Source organism: Hemitrygon akajei, chromosome 7 (assembly GCF_048418815.1).
Source record: "Hemitrygon akajei chromosome 7, sHemAka1.3, whole genome shotgun sequence".
NCBI lineage: Eukaryota > Metazoa > Chordata > Chondrichthyes > Myliobatiformes > Dasyatidae > Hemitrygon > Hemitrygon akajei.
In genome coordinates, this window is record NC_133130.1 from 184,086,200 (window position 1) to 184,103,135 (window position 16,936).

At 40.4% G+C, this 16,936-nt stretch overlaps 1 protein-coding gene across 4 annotated transcripts in view; it reads right to left on the reverse strand.

Annotated features, from left to right (window-relative positions):
- Positions 1 to 385: 385 nt before the first annotated feature.
- qsox2 (quiescin Q6 sulfhydryl oxidase 2) overlaps positions 386 to 16,936 on the reverse strand; it is a 76,203-nt gene continuing 59,652 nt past the window's right edge. For all 4 annotated transcript variants that reach the window (XM_073052859.1, XM_073052863.1, XM_073052860.1 and 1 more), the window contains 2 exons: positions 10,364 to 10,552; positions 386 to 2,208 (listed from right to left, as the gene is read on the reverse strand). In XM_073052859.1, coding sequence (XP_072908960.1) covers positions 1,685 to 2,208; positions 10,364 to 10,552 — 713 coding nt within the window. In that variant the 3' untranslated portion in view covers positions 386 to 1,684. The remainder of the gene's footprint in view (positions 2,209 to 10,363; positions 10,553 to 16,936) is intronic.

Consider the following 16,936-nt stretch of genomic DNA (forward strand, 5'->3'; position numbering starts at 1 on the left):
GGAACAACACCTTATATACCGGCTGGGTAGCCTCCAACCTGATGGCATGAACATTGACTTCTCTAACTTCCGTTAATGCCCCTCCTCCCCTTCTTACCCCATCCCTGATATATTTAGTTTAGTTTTTCCCCCTTTTTTTTCCCTCTCTCTGCCTGTTCTCCATCTCCCTCTGGTGCTCCCCTCCCCCTTTCCCTAGGCCTCCCGTCCCATGATCCTTTCCCTTCTCTAGCTCTGTATCCCTTTTGCCAATCACCTTTCTGGCTCTCAGCTTCACCCCACCCCCTCCAGTCTTCTCCTATCATTTTGCATTTTCCCCTCCCCCTCCTACTTTCAAATCTCTTACTATCTTTCCTTTCAGATAGTCCTGATGAAGGGTCTTGGCCCGAAACGTCGACAGCGCTTCTCCCTATAGATGCTGCCTGGCCTGCTGTGTTCCACCAAGAATAAACAGTTGATGCTTTGGCTTGAGACCATTTATTCCTTTTCGTAGATGCTGCCTCACCTTTTGCATTCCTCCAGCATCTTTCGTTTGTTACTCTGGATTTCCAGCATTTGCTGAACCTCTTGTGAAATATATGATTGTTTTAAATTTTTTAAATGTGGACAATAAAGTTATTTAAATACAAAATGAGATATAGTCAAAAAACTAACAGTTATGCCACATAAACACGAGAAAGTCTGCAGATGCTGGAATGCAAAGCAACACACACAAAATGCCGGAGGAACTCAGCAAGTCAGGCAGCATCTATGGAAATGAATGACAGTCGACATTTTGGGCTTCCATAGATGCTGCCTAACCTGCTGAGTTTCTCCAGCATTTTGAGTTACATCGCATGGTGCATATAACTGATCTGATCATGAAATTCAAATTAGTTCATCTTGCCTATGCCAAAATGACCACAATTACTGAATTAATGTAAAGACTTTAACTTGGTAAAGTTAAATAACACTTGACATTAGAACTGAAAATGTAGAATTGGAGGTTATTCAAATTAATTATTGTGTTGAAGGTTAAGAGGTCTTCCACTTGAGAACAATGAACATTTGGAAATGTCTGGCAAGGTACATTGGGTACAGTCTGTCTGTTACCACATACCGTGTTGGGAGAATTAAGAGCACCAGAGTGGTCAGAACAGGATCAGAACCTCGTGCTCTAAGAGTAAACATAATCAACATAATTTTGAATTTGGACTTTTCTTTCAATTTTGTTAACCCCAAAAGGAGTAATAGGGCAATGGAAGAGAGGTAGAATGAAAAAAAATTAAAAATCAGCGACAGATATAATGCAAAACATCCAACCTTCATCCCCACTGAATGTTACAATATTTGCCAAGACATTTTGGACAAGTGTGCCCTGATGAGATGTCAGTGGATTTCCAATTCTACACAATCTCATCAAATTCAAGTTAAAATGGGGAGCTATGGATGATGGGCAGGGTATGATGAAATTCCTCTAATAAAGGCACATAAAGAACTTAAATATCTTTTTCATTTTCTTAAAGGAGGTGGAATTTCTGGAAAATAGCCACATGTCAACTTTGCATCATAATCCAGACTGAAATTCATAGTTAAAAGTGAAGGTGCAAGTTAGGGCAAGAAGAGGTCTGTGAATATTCTCACCAGAAGCACTACTTATGCAAAATAGATGAGTCATTTCCTTTTCAGAACTTATTTGAAAATTGTCTTAAACACAAGGACGGTTATATCTGCTTTTCCACCTTTTGGACCTCATTTGGAAGTAGAAGTACATGATCATTAGGAAAAAACAGGAAGCCGCATACAACATGACACAAAGGCTCATGTCCGCATTGGAAAAGCCTATTCCAAAAAATGCAACCTGTTTGATTTCTTGTTTGCGACTGATTACTTTCTGTTCTTTCTTCCTCAAGGCACTGTATCTTGAGTTTTGGTCTTCATTTAGAGAGTCGACATTTTGCTCCTTTTGGTGATTTATCAATTTGGGTTGCCCTTCATCCTTACCCTTATTTCCATTATTTTTATGAGCTTCACTGACTGCCAAGTGGGGTTCAGATTCATGTCCACTATATTTATATGAAATATTATCCACACTATAATGAGACTTCAAAAATTTCAGAACCTCCTCCTCTTTCCAGGTATGGATGCCTTCAATTTCATCATGACATTCTGGACAATGGTCTGGAGTTGGCCAAGCCACTTTAGGGAACATTGGATCCTCATTTGCAGCACCTAAAAAAATCAACAGTAAGATAACATTAGAAGTGCCCTGTCCATAGATAATTCTGGGAATAGACAAAAGGAAGTATTTAGCTACCAAATTAACTGCTTGAATACTCATACACTGGTCATGAGTAATACAATCATAATACGCAAACCAAATGCGTACAAAAGACACTCAATTTATCAGGCAGTAATGGCTTTGAATAGGATGCATGATCATCTGTTTGCATCTAATATCCATATGAGAATTGGACCACAAATGTCTATTTTGAGAAAGAATAGTCATGAGCACAGAAGCCTCGAACACCTGCTCAATGGGGAATTTGTTGATTCCTCTGTAATCTCATTCCACCATCCACAACAATCAGCTGCATCACTGCCTGGTTCGGAAATTGCACCATCTTGGATCGCAAGACCCTGCAGCGAATAGTGAGGTCAGCTGAGAAGATCAGTGGGGTCTCTCTTCCCACCATTACGGACATTTACACTACACGCTGCATTCGCAAAGCAAACAGCATTATGAAGGACTCCATGCATCCCTCATACAAACTCTTCTCCCTCCTGCCATCTGGGAAAAGGCACCGAAGCATTCGGGCTCTCATGACCAGACAATGTAACAGTTTCTTCCCCCAAGCTACCAGACTCGTCAATACCCAGAGCCTGGCCTGACACCTTACTGCCCTATTGTCTTGTTTATTATTTATTGTAATACCTGCACTGTTTTGTGTACTTTATGCAATCCTGGGTAGGTCTGTAGTCTAGTGTAGTTTTTTTTTCTGTGTTGCTTTTTACGTAGTTCAGTCTGGTTTTTGTACTGTGTCATGTAACACCATAGTCCTGAAAAAACATTGTCTCATTTTTACTATGTACTGTACCAGCAGTTATAGTCGAAATGACAATAAAAGTGTCTTGACTTGAATCAGACCCAATATCTAACTAACTGGCACTAGGATTAAAATTTACAACCAAAGATCAGAACTAAACAGATGTTTCTGCTCATTGTTGTTTTCTTTTTATGTCTGATGCTGATTACATCATAAAATTGTTAGAATGGCCATAAAATTAACCAATCTAAGAACAAGATTTAATTAATTATATTCTCAAATTTAACTTTGAAAAATCAGTTAAGTCGCGAGAGGATTTTAATACCTGTTAATGCAGGGGGCTCTCTTCATCTGCACACACAAACCCTCATTTTCACTACCGAATAGAACTTTAATATTTAAAGAAAAAATACATATGCTAGGTTTTGCTCCTAGTTGTCTTAGTGAATCACTTGCATCATGGGTTGATAAAATTCCATGGATGGACAAGTTACTCTTTATTTTGGCAGTTCTTAAGTTGACTGGTTCTGAGAGCTCTTTAGGTCCATCTGACTTTTTAAAAACCTAAACTACCCGTAATGATAGGAAAAGCTTATTCCAAAAAAAATGAAACCCATTTTATTTTTTTTTGTGGCTGGCTACTTTCTGTCCTCACTTCACCAAGGCACCATATCTTTGGTTTCTGTCTACATTGATATGAAGAATAGCAATGGGGTGGAGAAGTAGAGAGAGAGAAACAAGCTTGGTCAGAGGTGGTTTTTGAGAAGCAGGTCTTATTAAGATGGAGAGTATGACAGAATTAGAGAGAATATTCTAAACTAAAAGGTCCTTTGCAGTTGAAACAAATTAAAAGCGGGCCCTGGAAAGAGGGAGATTACGTCAAGATACAAAGAAAATGTGACATTTGATTCCACAGAAAATAGGTTCGGGAAAGAGTCAACCTGACTGTGTACAACTGGATGGAGTAAGAGACAGCCGTACTCGCGATGATTTGAAGCTGACGGAAAGCCAACCAGTTGAAACAACAAGGTGAACAACTGATGAGCAATCTAAGAGCAGGTTGTTAAGACGCAGGTCATGCTACAAAAGGAAGTAGGCTATGTGACAAACAGTTTAGGTCCAAAATGATCCACAGGCTAATTCTACATAGTGAAGAAAGGGGGCAGAGTCAATGTCAAGAGTGGGGTTTATGGAATAAGCTGAAGGCACTGGTTTCCTTATTCTCAATGTTCTGATGTAGCTAGAAGTTATATCCCCATCAATCTAAGACACATGATATTTAAACAAAACAGTTAAGCTCTGATACTTAAAACTAGCGCTAACATATGAGAAGTCACACATTTTATGATGACATTTAATACTGAATTGTGGGAAACAGGCCAGAAGGATTGAATGGCCTACTTCTATTTCAATGTGTGAACAACATTGTATTCTGTCATACTGGCCTATTACAAAAACTTGGAATACTTGTTTTCCAACTTTACTCATTGAATTTAACAGTCCCCCCCCCCACTAATTTGCCAATGATTTCCTAATTTCTTGTAAACTGTTATTCTATGAAAATAAATCGTCTTGTTGAAATTAGTTAGGAAAATGATCCTACAGTGCTACAATTCTTTGCTTACATCAGGAGATCCACAATAGACTTGGTCTTTATAAGCAAAAGTGAGGAAAGCTATGGATACATGTATAGATATTATGTGAAAAGAACTCACTCCATACTAACTAAATATTTAAGCCTGACTGAAGATCATATTTCTGCATTTTATAAGCAGCTGGGTGATGAGAATTATTTTGACTGTAGAATTCATCCCCAAAATAGCAGTAAATGTCCAAATCTTTGAAGGCACAAATTCATCTTCATTTTCAGAAAACTGAGCCCTCTTTTGTACTTGTCTATGCAGAGTGGTGATGAGGTTAACTGAGGTAACTGTTCAGTAACTATTATATTAAAGAAAATTCAGGCTGCAACATTTTTATGCCATATTTTCTACTTGAGGAGAGACTGAAGCTAATCTCATTTCTATTCATAATTGTGATTACAAAGGCCACAGAAGAATTGACAATTTTAAATAATGCGGTATCATTGTAGAAAGACTAAAGTCAGCAGTCCTGGTTTTGAAAATAAGGTTAACTTCTGAAAGTTTTTAAAGCATACAGTGCCTAAAGGTACGCTCTGACAGATGCATTATTCAGTTTTAACCGCCTCCTCTACCAGCTGTTTCTTTGAAGCCTTTTTGTATAGGCCTTGGGCCTGGTTAACAATTCATTACAACACAAGGAAAACAAAACCAACTGACTCCTACTTTGTGAATTGTGAATGCAGGATTCTCCCTTTCACTGATTACTGGTCGACAGATGACAGGTTGTGTGTCATAATTCTCCAAAGATGGGGTGGGAGGGGTAGGGTGGAGAGGGCTAAATTTCCAAATGGGACCATCTCTCGAGTGCCACAGTGACCTCTCTTACTTGATGCCTCCAGACAGTCAGTTACAAGAACACAATGGACGTGCAAGCCCTATGCTGTTTATAGTGGCAAAATAAAATAAACTGAACGATAGAACACAGCTGTCCTGTAAGCCTATATTTCCTTCACACTACACAAAAAAGCAGACTACCATTCAGATACACAGGCTGAAGCACACAAGTAGCCACTACAAGTTGACTAGTGTAGCTGCAGCTGCAGAGTACAATTAATTTGTGCACACCCCTGCTGTGATGTTATTGTACGTTTGTCAGTATCAATCATTGTTCTCGCCATTTGGCCTTGTGTTAGTAAATGGGATCCATTTTATGGATCATTAGACAGGCTTGGGCATTCAGTATATGGTATAGATAGGGAAAAATATATATGGAATAAAATGCAGCAACAAAGCCTGATCAGACAGCCTACGCTGCCCTCTAAGGGTGGCCCTTTACAAAAAGGCGACGACTCATCTATATTGGGGAGCAATAATTCAGAAAAATGTGCTTCAGAAGATGCCCTCTCCTTTCTTTTTTGACATTAGCAAAACAGTACTTAACAGTCCACTTGCATTCAAGTGGTAATTGAATACAACTTCTAAACAATGACTTCACTCAACAATGGAGATGCAGAACAAAACAGGCAATTTACATGCTACATGTTTACAACATAGGATACTGCAGAGCCAGGTTGTTAACCACTGCAATTTGCCAAGTGAAATTTTCACATTTATTTAAAAGGAACTATTGGAATAATTTAACAGTGCAACCACATAATCTGCATTTGTTGAAGTATGACATTTTGTTCATGAGCTTACCCCAATAAATTTAAATGATATCTGCTTAACTTCTGATGTACCCCATGCACCACCTTAATGACTATACTTGTACTGTCAGTCCAAAAGTGCACTTGTATACATGTGGGCAGACAGAAGCCACAAGATTTGAATTACTAGGAGGGGAGGGCTGAATTTCCAGACGTAAAGAGAGAGGGGAAATGGAGAGGGTCCAGATCAATTGGAAGTACGAGGATTGCAGTTTGAAATCGGAGCTCTGTACATTGAGGATAACTGCAATGTCTTTCGAACAGACTTGATTCTCGGTGACCCCAATCCTTAGGTTGAAGATCGGTATAATTTTCATCTGTTGACACACACTGGATATGATCTTCATTGCACCACTACTTCAGAACAAGACAAAATGCAGCCTTATCAATCACTATATATGAACTCACTCAACCTTGGTCTTTGACCCCACAATCAGGAAAGATTATGGATCATCCTTCAAAATGTGTCACAATTTTACATTTGTTTTATGTTGGCATGCAAGCAAAGACCCAAACCAATGAACCTACAACAGAGCCAAATCAGTGAAGGCCGGGTTCAAACAGAACTGCATCAAAGATGTAACCCTTCTCTTAATCATTCTCACCGGAATGACAACATCTCACTTCCAACAAATGTTCTACAAGAACAGAGTTAATCTGCAGAGCTATTGAGAAACTGTTCAAACCAGACATGAAAATCAAGGGAGCCCAACACTGAATAGTCTAACTGCAGGATACAGACCAAACCTGCATTTGTTTGTGATTGGAAGCAGTGTTTTTTCCATTAGAGAACATTACTGACCTATTCATTGAAGCATTATGGGTGGATGCGTCTTATACTCATACCCACAAGACAAAGGTCCCCTACTAACCTGGCCCGGCTGTACAAGACTTCCTTCCAAGAATAAAAGCTCATGACAAGACCCTTGAAAAAGTGGATCACTTCCTTATCTTGGGAGACCCCACAGGATGAAAGCAGATGAAATTCACCATTGGCTTCAACTTGCAGCACAGCCTTTATCAATTGAAGGAATGGGTGTCTGGAAAAAAAAACCGAGTACAAAACTCAAGGCCGGTAAGGCAGATGTGATGCTCATCTTGTGTGTTCTTGGGAGCGGCACGGTAGCATAGCAGTTGGTGTAACACTTTGCTGTGCCAACTCAAACATCAAGACTCAATTCCCACCGCTGTCTGTAAGGACTTTGCATGTGCTCACTGTGAACACATGGGCTTCCTCAGGATGCTCCAGTTTTCTTCCACATTCCAAGGATGCACGAGCTTGGATAGTAAATTGTAGGTATGTTATGTTGGCACAAGAAGCATGGCAACAGTTGTGGGCTACGTTGGTCATTGATGCAAACAATGTGACCTGGGTTCAATTTCCATCGCTTCTGTAAAAAGTTTGTACATTCTCCCCATAATCGCATGGGTTTCCTCTGGGTGCTCCGGTTTCCTTCCATGGTCCAAAGACATACTGGTTGGTAGGTAAATTGGTCATTATAATTGTCCCATGGTTAGGCTAAAGTTAAATAGGTGATTTGCGTGTTGTAACTTAATAAATAATAAATCAATAAAAATAAGTATTTGCCTTGAAACAATTCAACATCCTCAGTTGCTTCTGGGAATCCCTAGGCAATGACAGCTCATATTGGAGAAAGAATATTTTGGGTATTTATAACCTCAAGCCCATGCACGCATGAGAATACAAAAGCCCTGCAAGACACAGAGGAGCCCATCACCTCTCAAACCATCCATTCACTTCACTGTCAAGCAGCTCTGTCCACATCTATGGAAAGGTCTGCAACAGTCACACTGTCCTCAGTCACCTTAGAAACACAAAATAAGAGAGTAGGCAAGTCATCCTCAACAAAAAAATTCAAGATATGAATAATACTGGTAAGACTGCATTAGTTACTTTCTTCTTCCGCCAGCACTATTTCTGTGACAAGTATGCTTCCTGAATAATGCAAACAACAAGAATTGGCAATTATATACCATCCCAAGATTGTCCAGTTTAATTGATGAGGCAATTGTTCATTTTCCATAATTGCAGTTTTCTACACACTCTTTACAAATCTCTTTTGGGATGTTCTGAGGCAATGGCCAAAGAAATGTTACTTTCAGTACAACACCACTTGTATATAGAAGTCTTTCTCAAATAACATTGAGATAATAATCAAAAAAATTTGCTCATGTGAGACTAAGAATTAAGCATTGGGCAGGATATCCAGAGAACTATCCTTTTTTTCTTTTAAATTGTAGGATCTTTTATTCCAGGTTCAGAAATTCCTGAAGCTTAGGAGATGATGGCACCTAGCGGCAACTCCTTTGCTTGCATCTTTGGAAACAGCTCCACCTCCATCTTTAATCTCTACTTTTCCTTTTTAGCGTTCTTTAGAAGACCCTGACCTGGGGTTACACGCTGACTTCAGCGGGAATGGGACCTGCTCTTGAGGTCTCATGACTGGCCACTATTTGATATACCAAGGACGGGGCCTAGAAGACAAGCACGCCTTCAGGGTGCTCTGGAGGCGGGCAGGCTCGATGTCGGAAGATCGTAAGCAGCAAGCTGGCTGCTGGCTGTCTGCCCAGGGACCCAAGTTCTTTGGGCACAGAGCTTGGAAAATGCGACACAATGGAGTTTTTGAGGCTTTCAGAACATCCATTAATTGCTTCTTCAATAGACTGATTACCTCTAGCTGCAATAGAGGGGAGTGTAGTGTGCACTTGTTCCTCAGGATGCCCAAAAGCTGTACTGGTGCACTGAAGGAGTAGTTGAATTTATTTATTTAGAGATACAGTCTGCAACAGGCAATTCTAGCCCAATAAAGCATGTTTCCCAGCAACCCGCCAACTTAACCCTAGCCTAATCACAGGACAATTTACAATGACCTGTGATATCAGTATATCTTTGGACTGTGGGAGAAACCAGAGCACCTATAGAAACCCATGTGGTCATAGGGAGAACTTACATGCAGAGCTGGAAATGAACTCCGATGCCCCGAGTTGTAATAGCGTTGTGCTAACTGCTATGCCACTGTGGGGCCTTAGTGATGATTTCTTGATTGATACTGCTTTCCAAGGCCTCATCATGGAAATTTATCATTGGAGGGTAGTGCTGTGTAGTGGGGCAGAATAATTGGAGAAACTTTGTTCTAATATTAAAATTCATTTTCTGGTATGTTTCAGTGAATGAGTTAATGATTCAAATGCCAAACTAATTTGCATAAATCTCCAAGGAAAGACAAATCCACAACACCGCCATTCCATACCACATCAATATGCGATTACCATCACTTGGCACCTCTTAAGACCACAAGACCATCAGAAGATGGCAACCTTACACAGTCGCAGCAATCCAGAGATGAGTTCAGAGTAACTTGTTGTGTACAATGCTTCCTGAAGATTTAATGTGGAACATAACCACAATAGAGAACTACAAATTCATTCAGATTTGTTCAATATTTGTTAGAAGTATGTCATCTTTCACTCAATTTGGATTGCTCTCATTTGTATCAATGCTCACTCTAGGAGATTTGGGCATTAAAGCAAGGCAACACTATTGCACAGGACCAAACAATGCTGCACTATCAAAAGGCATTCCTTTTATACTAGAAGCTAGGTTTGTCTTCAGTTAATGCAAAAGATAGCAAGGTACTACCTTGAAAATGAGAAAGGGAGCTTTCACTTGTGACATATTTGAAATCTATCCCTAAACTAGCACACACAAAAAAGAAAATCTGATTTTTTTTTTACAATATCTTGCACAATAGAACATCGTCTTTATATCTTCCCTCCTGGAATTGAAGATAGCTTGCATCTACTATAGTTTTGTGGAATGAAACCCGAAGTGGAAGCACAATAGGTGCCCAACATAAACCGTACTATAATTAGGGCCTCAGTGCTGGGGATCTTTGCCTGGGAAAGTTAGTTTGCTTATTCTTTTGTGGAGACAGCATTGGAGGGTCTCAGTAGCTGCTGTCCTTCAAACATTATGGCAACACACAAGCCACAGTTCTTACTCCTAAAGAATCAAATTAACTTCTCTTACCTGCCAGCCTATTATTTACTTTGTTATGCTTCTTCCACAACCACAAAATAGCACCATCTAGTGTTTGCACATCATCCATAGATTCTTCAGCCATTTTTTCAAAGTGTTGTGAACAGACCCGACAGCCGAAGAAATGATGAATGTACCTTCGGATAACTTGCAGAACGACTTGAGGCCCATTATCAAAACCTACACAAATAAAAATTAGATCTGTTTAGGAGCAAGGAGAAAGCACCTAATATAAGAGTATCTTTTAAAAGGATTAACTACCTTCTCATGACATCAGTAATCTTTTTGTTCCTGAAAAATTAAATTCACTAACCTCACAAACTCATTTACCCTGACAGACATTCATTTGATGAAAACACTGCTCAACTTTTCTTTGCACAGAAATAAATTAAGTTTGAAAACCTGTCTTTTTAAAAACTTAAATATCCAGTATTTTCCCAGTTTGGCTTTATCCAATTCTTTTCAAAGAACAAACCTGTAAGTCAGCATTTTTCCACAGAGGAAAAGTCCTATGTAAAATTCCAACAAACAGCAAAAGTCCATATATTGTTACCATCTGAGAACCCATTCCATAACTACTCAAGGATCGGATAGCAAAAACGATGGGATTAATTATATTAGATACAAAAAGCCATTATATAAAGTAGCATTTAACAGTATTATTCTGCTCAAGCAATACACACAAAATGCAGCAGGAACTCAGTAGGCCAGGCAGCATCTATGGAAAAAAGTATTCGACATTTTGGGCCAAGACGCCTGGGCAGGACTGAAAAAATGAAGTTCTTTTCCCTCTTGCTATTGAGTTCTATAGGCCTTAATCTCATTTTCTTCCTTCCAGTGCATGAATTCAGTTGCTGCAATCTTTTCCTAATCAGCTAACTTTTTCTAACAATACCCAAAACAGTATATGCAACTAAGAGGGGTATGTCCACAGGGGATTCCCTGTGTTTAGCACTTCCCCTTCCTGCTTCACAACAAATTCATTTGCAGCTTTAGCTCTGTAATGCCCAATAACCACTGACATGCCCCCACTGACCTTCATCAATTTCTATAGATGCACTACAGAAAGCATCCGGATGCATCACAGCTTGGTGCTTTGCCCAAGACTGCACAAATATATAGGGTTGTGGACACAGCTGAGTCTGTACCTTCCATTCACAGAAAGCAGCCAACATAATCAAGGATCCCTTCCACCTGGTCATTCTCTTCTCCATTCTCCCATCAGATAGAAAACAAACACTTGAAGAACACATCACCGGGCTCAAGGACAGCTTTTATCCCACTGTATTAAGCCTCTTGAGCAGACATACTGTATTTATGTCAAAGAGGAAATGTTCATTTCTCAATCTACCTTGTCATGGCTCTTGCACCTTACTGTCACTTTCTCTGTAACTGTAACACTACTTTCTGCATTCTGCTATTGCTTTTCCCCTTGTACTATCTCAGTGCACTTGTGTTTTGAAATGATCTGTCTGGATAGCATGCAAAATAAAGTTTCTCCACTGCAATTACCATCCAAATACATTTCCAGTGGGAATTGTGGAAGTGCCCCTGATTTTACAAGTAGCACAGGAGGATTTTCCGTGAGCCCCGGCTCAGCGTCATGCTATAACTCCCCACTCCTACATATAACCAAAGGATCTTGTAAATTCTCAGCTCCTTTGCTCTCATTCATCTCAAACAACCACATTAATTCCAAATTTCATCAACAGTTAAATCTTGATCATTTATTTTAGCAAAAATAGCTCTAAACTACACTCAGAAAAAGGAATTATTTTAAAAAATATTCAATTGCATTAGAGATAGTGAAATTCAGAACTGCACCATTCATCTAATCAATCTTGTTGTAATGGAAAATCTACCTGTTAATTGGAAAATGTTACTCTGTGGATCCTAGCAACAAGCAGCTTTTCTGTTAATCCCTGCAGCAGAATCCAAAGTATGGGACTAACCTTGATCTAATACACATTCCTATCTCAAATTAAACAGGAAAACAGGGTTTTACAATTTTAGTAAAGACAACAACTGGGTGGTGGGGGGGGGGGGGGTGAAAGAAGCCACACAAAAGCAAGTCAGCATCTTTGTAAAACTGATCAAAAGAAAAAGAAATTCTGCACAATGACATAATACCCATTTTCCCCAACATATTTACTTAGATGCATTTTTGTACATGCAAGGAGGGTGCAGGTGAATAGCATACAAATTTGGCTTGGTGGAATGAGACAGAGGGGTAGTAGTGGAGGGTTGTTATTCAGATTACAGGTCCGTGACCAGTTGTATGCTGTAGTGATTGGTGTACGGTCCATCATTTTGTCATTATATTAATGATCTGAATGACAATGTTATTAATGTGGCTAATCAGTTTGAAGATGGCACCAAAACTGGTGGTACACTGTATCTAAGATTACAACAGGATCCAAATGATCCAAACAGGGTGAGTGGGCCAAGCAATGGTAAGACGGAATTTAATCTGGACAAATGCAAGGAGTTGCATTTTGGTAGGTTAAACCAGGGAAGGACTTGCACATTAAGTGATAGGGCCCCGGAGAGCAGAGTGACCTCATGGTACAGGTACATAGTTTCCCTGAAAGGTAGACAGGGTGGTGATGGCAGCGCGTTGGTATGCTTGCCTTCATTGGTCAGGGCAGTGAATACAGAACTTGTACAGTCAGACTATAAATGTACAAGCAAATGCGTCATTTAGGTCAACAGCCAACACAGTCCAAGGACGTGTTGGGGGCAGCCTACGAGTGTTGCCACAGAGCATGCCCACAACTTACCAATTCTTATGAATCTGTATGTCTTTGGATTGTACAAGGAAATTGGAGTATCCAGAGGAAACCCACATGGTCATGTACAAACTCCTTACAGTCAGTGGTGGGAATTGAACAAAACTGCTGGCGCTGTGAAGGGTTATGCTACCCACTATGCTACTGTAACAATGGTCTGCCTGTATTGAGGATTGAGCGTTTTGGAGACTGGCAGGATGGATAGGAATGGATTTGCCAGATGCTGTGGACTGCTGACATTTTCTGCCTTTTCTCTCCACCCCATCCATGCCACAAAACACAGGGACTGGGTCAAGCTGAGTACAGCTGTGAGCACTGAGCAGACTCACTCATGGGGTCTGTGAGTATGGCTGGCGGCTGCTCCTTCCATACCTACTGCTCTCCCGTCACTGCTGTTACTGTGACCCAATCCCATACACTGCTGTTGTTCATTACCAACGTATGAGTTTAGAATAGTACAAGCCCTCCGTACCACAATGTTGTGCCAACATTTTATCTACTCCAAGATCAATCCAGTTTCCCTGCCACATAGCCTTTTAATTTTCTATCATCCATCTGCCTACCTAAGAGACTCTTAAATGTCCCTAATGTACCTGCATGTATCACCACCCCTGCAGCACGTTCCATGCACCCACAACTCTTTAAAAAAAACCTACCTTTGACATCCCTCTATACTTTCCTCCAAACACCTTAAAGTTATGCCCCCTTGAATTAACCATTTCCATTCTGGGAAAAGTCTCTGGTTTTTCTATCTACTTATGCCTCTTTTCATCTTATACACCTCTACAAAGTCACCTCTCAGACTCCCTTACGCTAAAGAGAAAAGCCCCAGTTCACTCAACCCATCCTCATAAGACACAATTGGGGGATCATCCTGGTAAATCTCCTCTGCACCCTATCTAAAGCTTCCTGTAATGAGGGGACCAGAACTGAACACAATGCTCCAAGTGTGGTCTAATCAGAGTTTTGTAGAGCTGCAACTTTATCTTGCTGCTCTTGAACTCAAACATATCACCGCCCTGCAGAATCTCACACGAATATTTGTTGTTCCCCATCACTCTCTCCTTCTTCAATTCCTGGAGTTGCCCAAGGTGATCTCCTCACCATCACATACTGCAGCACTTGCACCTGATGACTTGGCCCTTCCATATTCTGTGGCTAAAATCCACACATCAAAATCATTAATGGAGGAGGAAGATGTGGGAGGGGAAGTACAGATGATAGTGATGGTTGGGAGGGAATGGTGGAATAAGAGGCATGATACGCAGGGAATGGAGGGATATGGATCGTGTAGGGGCTGAGGAGATTTAGTTGAATTCCACATCACATTAGGCATGGAAATTCAGGGTCATAGTGTTAGTTCCAGTGGTACTTATGACATTAAAGCCAGTCTTTATCTTCTCTTCAAAAAGCTACTTTATTTAGATAGTGAAATATTACTGTGATGTCAATTATAATCCTCACAAAATCTGATTTGTTTTAGAAGCAGACAGTTCAGTACGCTGTAATTATGATTAGTATCCAATTACTAATTTAGAGACCTTAGGCATCAAAGTCTCACATCTGGAGATGACTATTTAGATAGCCATCTCCAGTTGTGAGAGCAGAACTACAATACATGTCTGTGCTTTTTTGCTGCTGCTTAAACAGCAATGACAAATCAGGAATGAATAACTATACAAACATTATATAACAAGACTAATACATAATTGCCTGAAAATGTTATCAAAATGCCCTCTTCTTATTACTATGATCAGGGAGGAGCTACATGCAGAACAGAAAGGAGGTTCTGTTTGTCAAGAATAAGACTTCCAGAAGGTATATTGCCTCCCCAGTGTGAGGGTCAGGGACATTCCAGATTGAGTTCACAGCATTCTTAAGTGGGAGGATGAGCAGCCAGAGGTCATGGTTCATGTCGGTACTAATGACAGTGGAAGGAGGAGTGACGAGGTCCTGCAACACGAGTTCAGGGAGTTAGGTGCTAAGTTAAAGGACAGGGCCTCCAGGGTTGTGATCAGGATTGCTATGCATGTTAGTGAGGCCAGAAATAGGAAGCTCATACAGTTTAACATGTGGCTAAGGAGATGGTGCAGGAGGGAGGGTTTCAGCTTTTTGGATCATTGGGTTCTCTTCCGAGGAATGTGGGACCTGTATGAAAGTGGCAGTTTGAACTGAAAGGTGAATTATATCCTAGTGGGAAGGTTTGCTAGGGCTGCACATGGGGATGGGGATGTTTAAATTAGAGATGCAGTGGTGTGGGGAACCAGAATGCCAGAATATTTGGTGGAGTGGCTGTGGAGAAAAATGTTATTAAGCCTACTCACAAAGTTATGAATCAAAAGCTTGAGCATGGTGGAACTAATATTCTGAGCTGGGCATTTTTCCTATGCAAGAGTACTGTAGGAAAGGCAGATGAGCTTAGGGCATGGATCAGCTCATGGAATTATTTCATTGCAGTCATATGTGAGACATGGCTATAGGAGGGGCAGCTTTGGCAGCTTAATGTTCTGGAGGTTCTGTTGTATTAGAAGTGATAGAGTGGGACTGATTAAAGAGGGAGGGGTAGCATTACGAATCAGGGAAAACGTTGCAGCAGTACTCAGAAAGGACAGACTAAAGAGCTTGTCTAGTGAGGTTTTATGGGTAGAACTGAAAAATAAGAAAGGTATGACCATGTTATTGGGATTATAGTATACATCATCATCCAATAGTCCATGGGATTCAGAGGAGCAAATATGCAGAAAAATTGCAGATTGTTGCAGAAAACATTAGGTTGTGACAATAGTTGATTTTAACTTTTCACATATCAATTGGGACTTCCATATTGTAAAAGGACTAAATGGGAAAGAGTTTGTCAAATGTGTTCAGGAAAGTTTCCTTAATCAGTACATAAAAGTCCCAACTAGAGAGAGTACAAAGGTTTGAAGAATAAGCCAGGAAATTATAGGCCGGCGAGCCTGACATCTGTAGTGCAAAAGTTATTGGAAGGTATTCTAAGAGACTGGATACAAGCATTTGGATAGCCATGGTCTGACTAGCAATAGTCAACATAGCTTTGTGCGTGGTAGGTCATGTCTAACCAATCTTACAATTTTCATGGAAAGTACCAGAAAAGTTGAAGGCAAGACAGTGGATGTTCGCAAAGTCTTTGAGAAGGGAGGTTGCTCAAAAACGTTCAGTCGCTTGGCATTCAAGATGAAGTAGTAAATTGCATTAGACATTAGCTTTGGAAGAGAAGCCAGAGAGTGGTAGTAGATGGTTGCCTTGCTGACTGGAGGCCTACAACTACTGGTGTGCCACAGGCATTGGTGCTGGGTCCATTGAGTTTTGTCATCTATATCAACAACTTGGATGATAATGGAATTAACTGGATCAGAAAATTTACAGATGACATCAAGGATGGGGGTGTAGTGGACAGTGAGGAAGAATATCAAAGCTTGCACCAGGATCTGGTCCAGCTGGAAAAATGGACTGAAAAATGGCAGATGGAACTTAATGCAGACAAGTGTGAGGTGCTGCATTTTGGGAGGATCAACCAGGGCAGGTCTTACATGGAGAGCGACAAGGGACTGAGGAGTATGGTAGAACAGAAGGATCTGGGAATACAGATCCATAATTCCTTGACAGTCACATTAGAAGCAGACAGGGTCATAAAGCAAGTTTTTGGCACATTGGCTTTCATAAATCAATGCACTGAGTACAGGAGTTGGGATGTTATGTTGAAATTTTATAAGATGTTGATAAGGCCTGATTTGGAATATTGTGTGCAATTTTG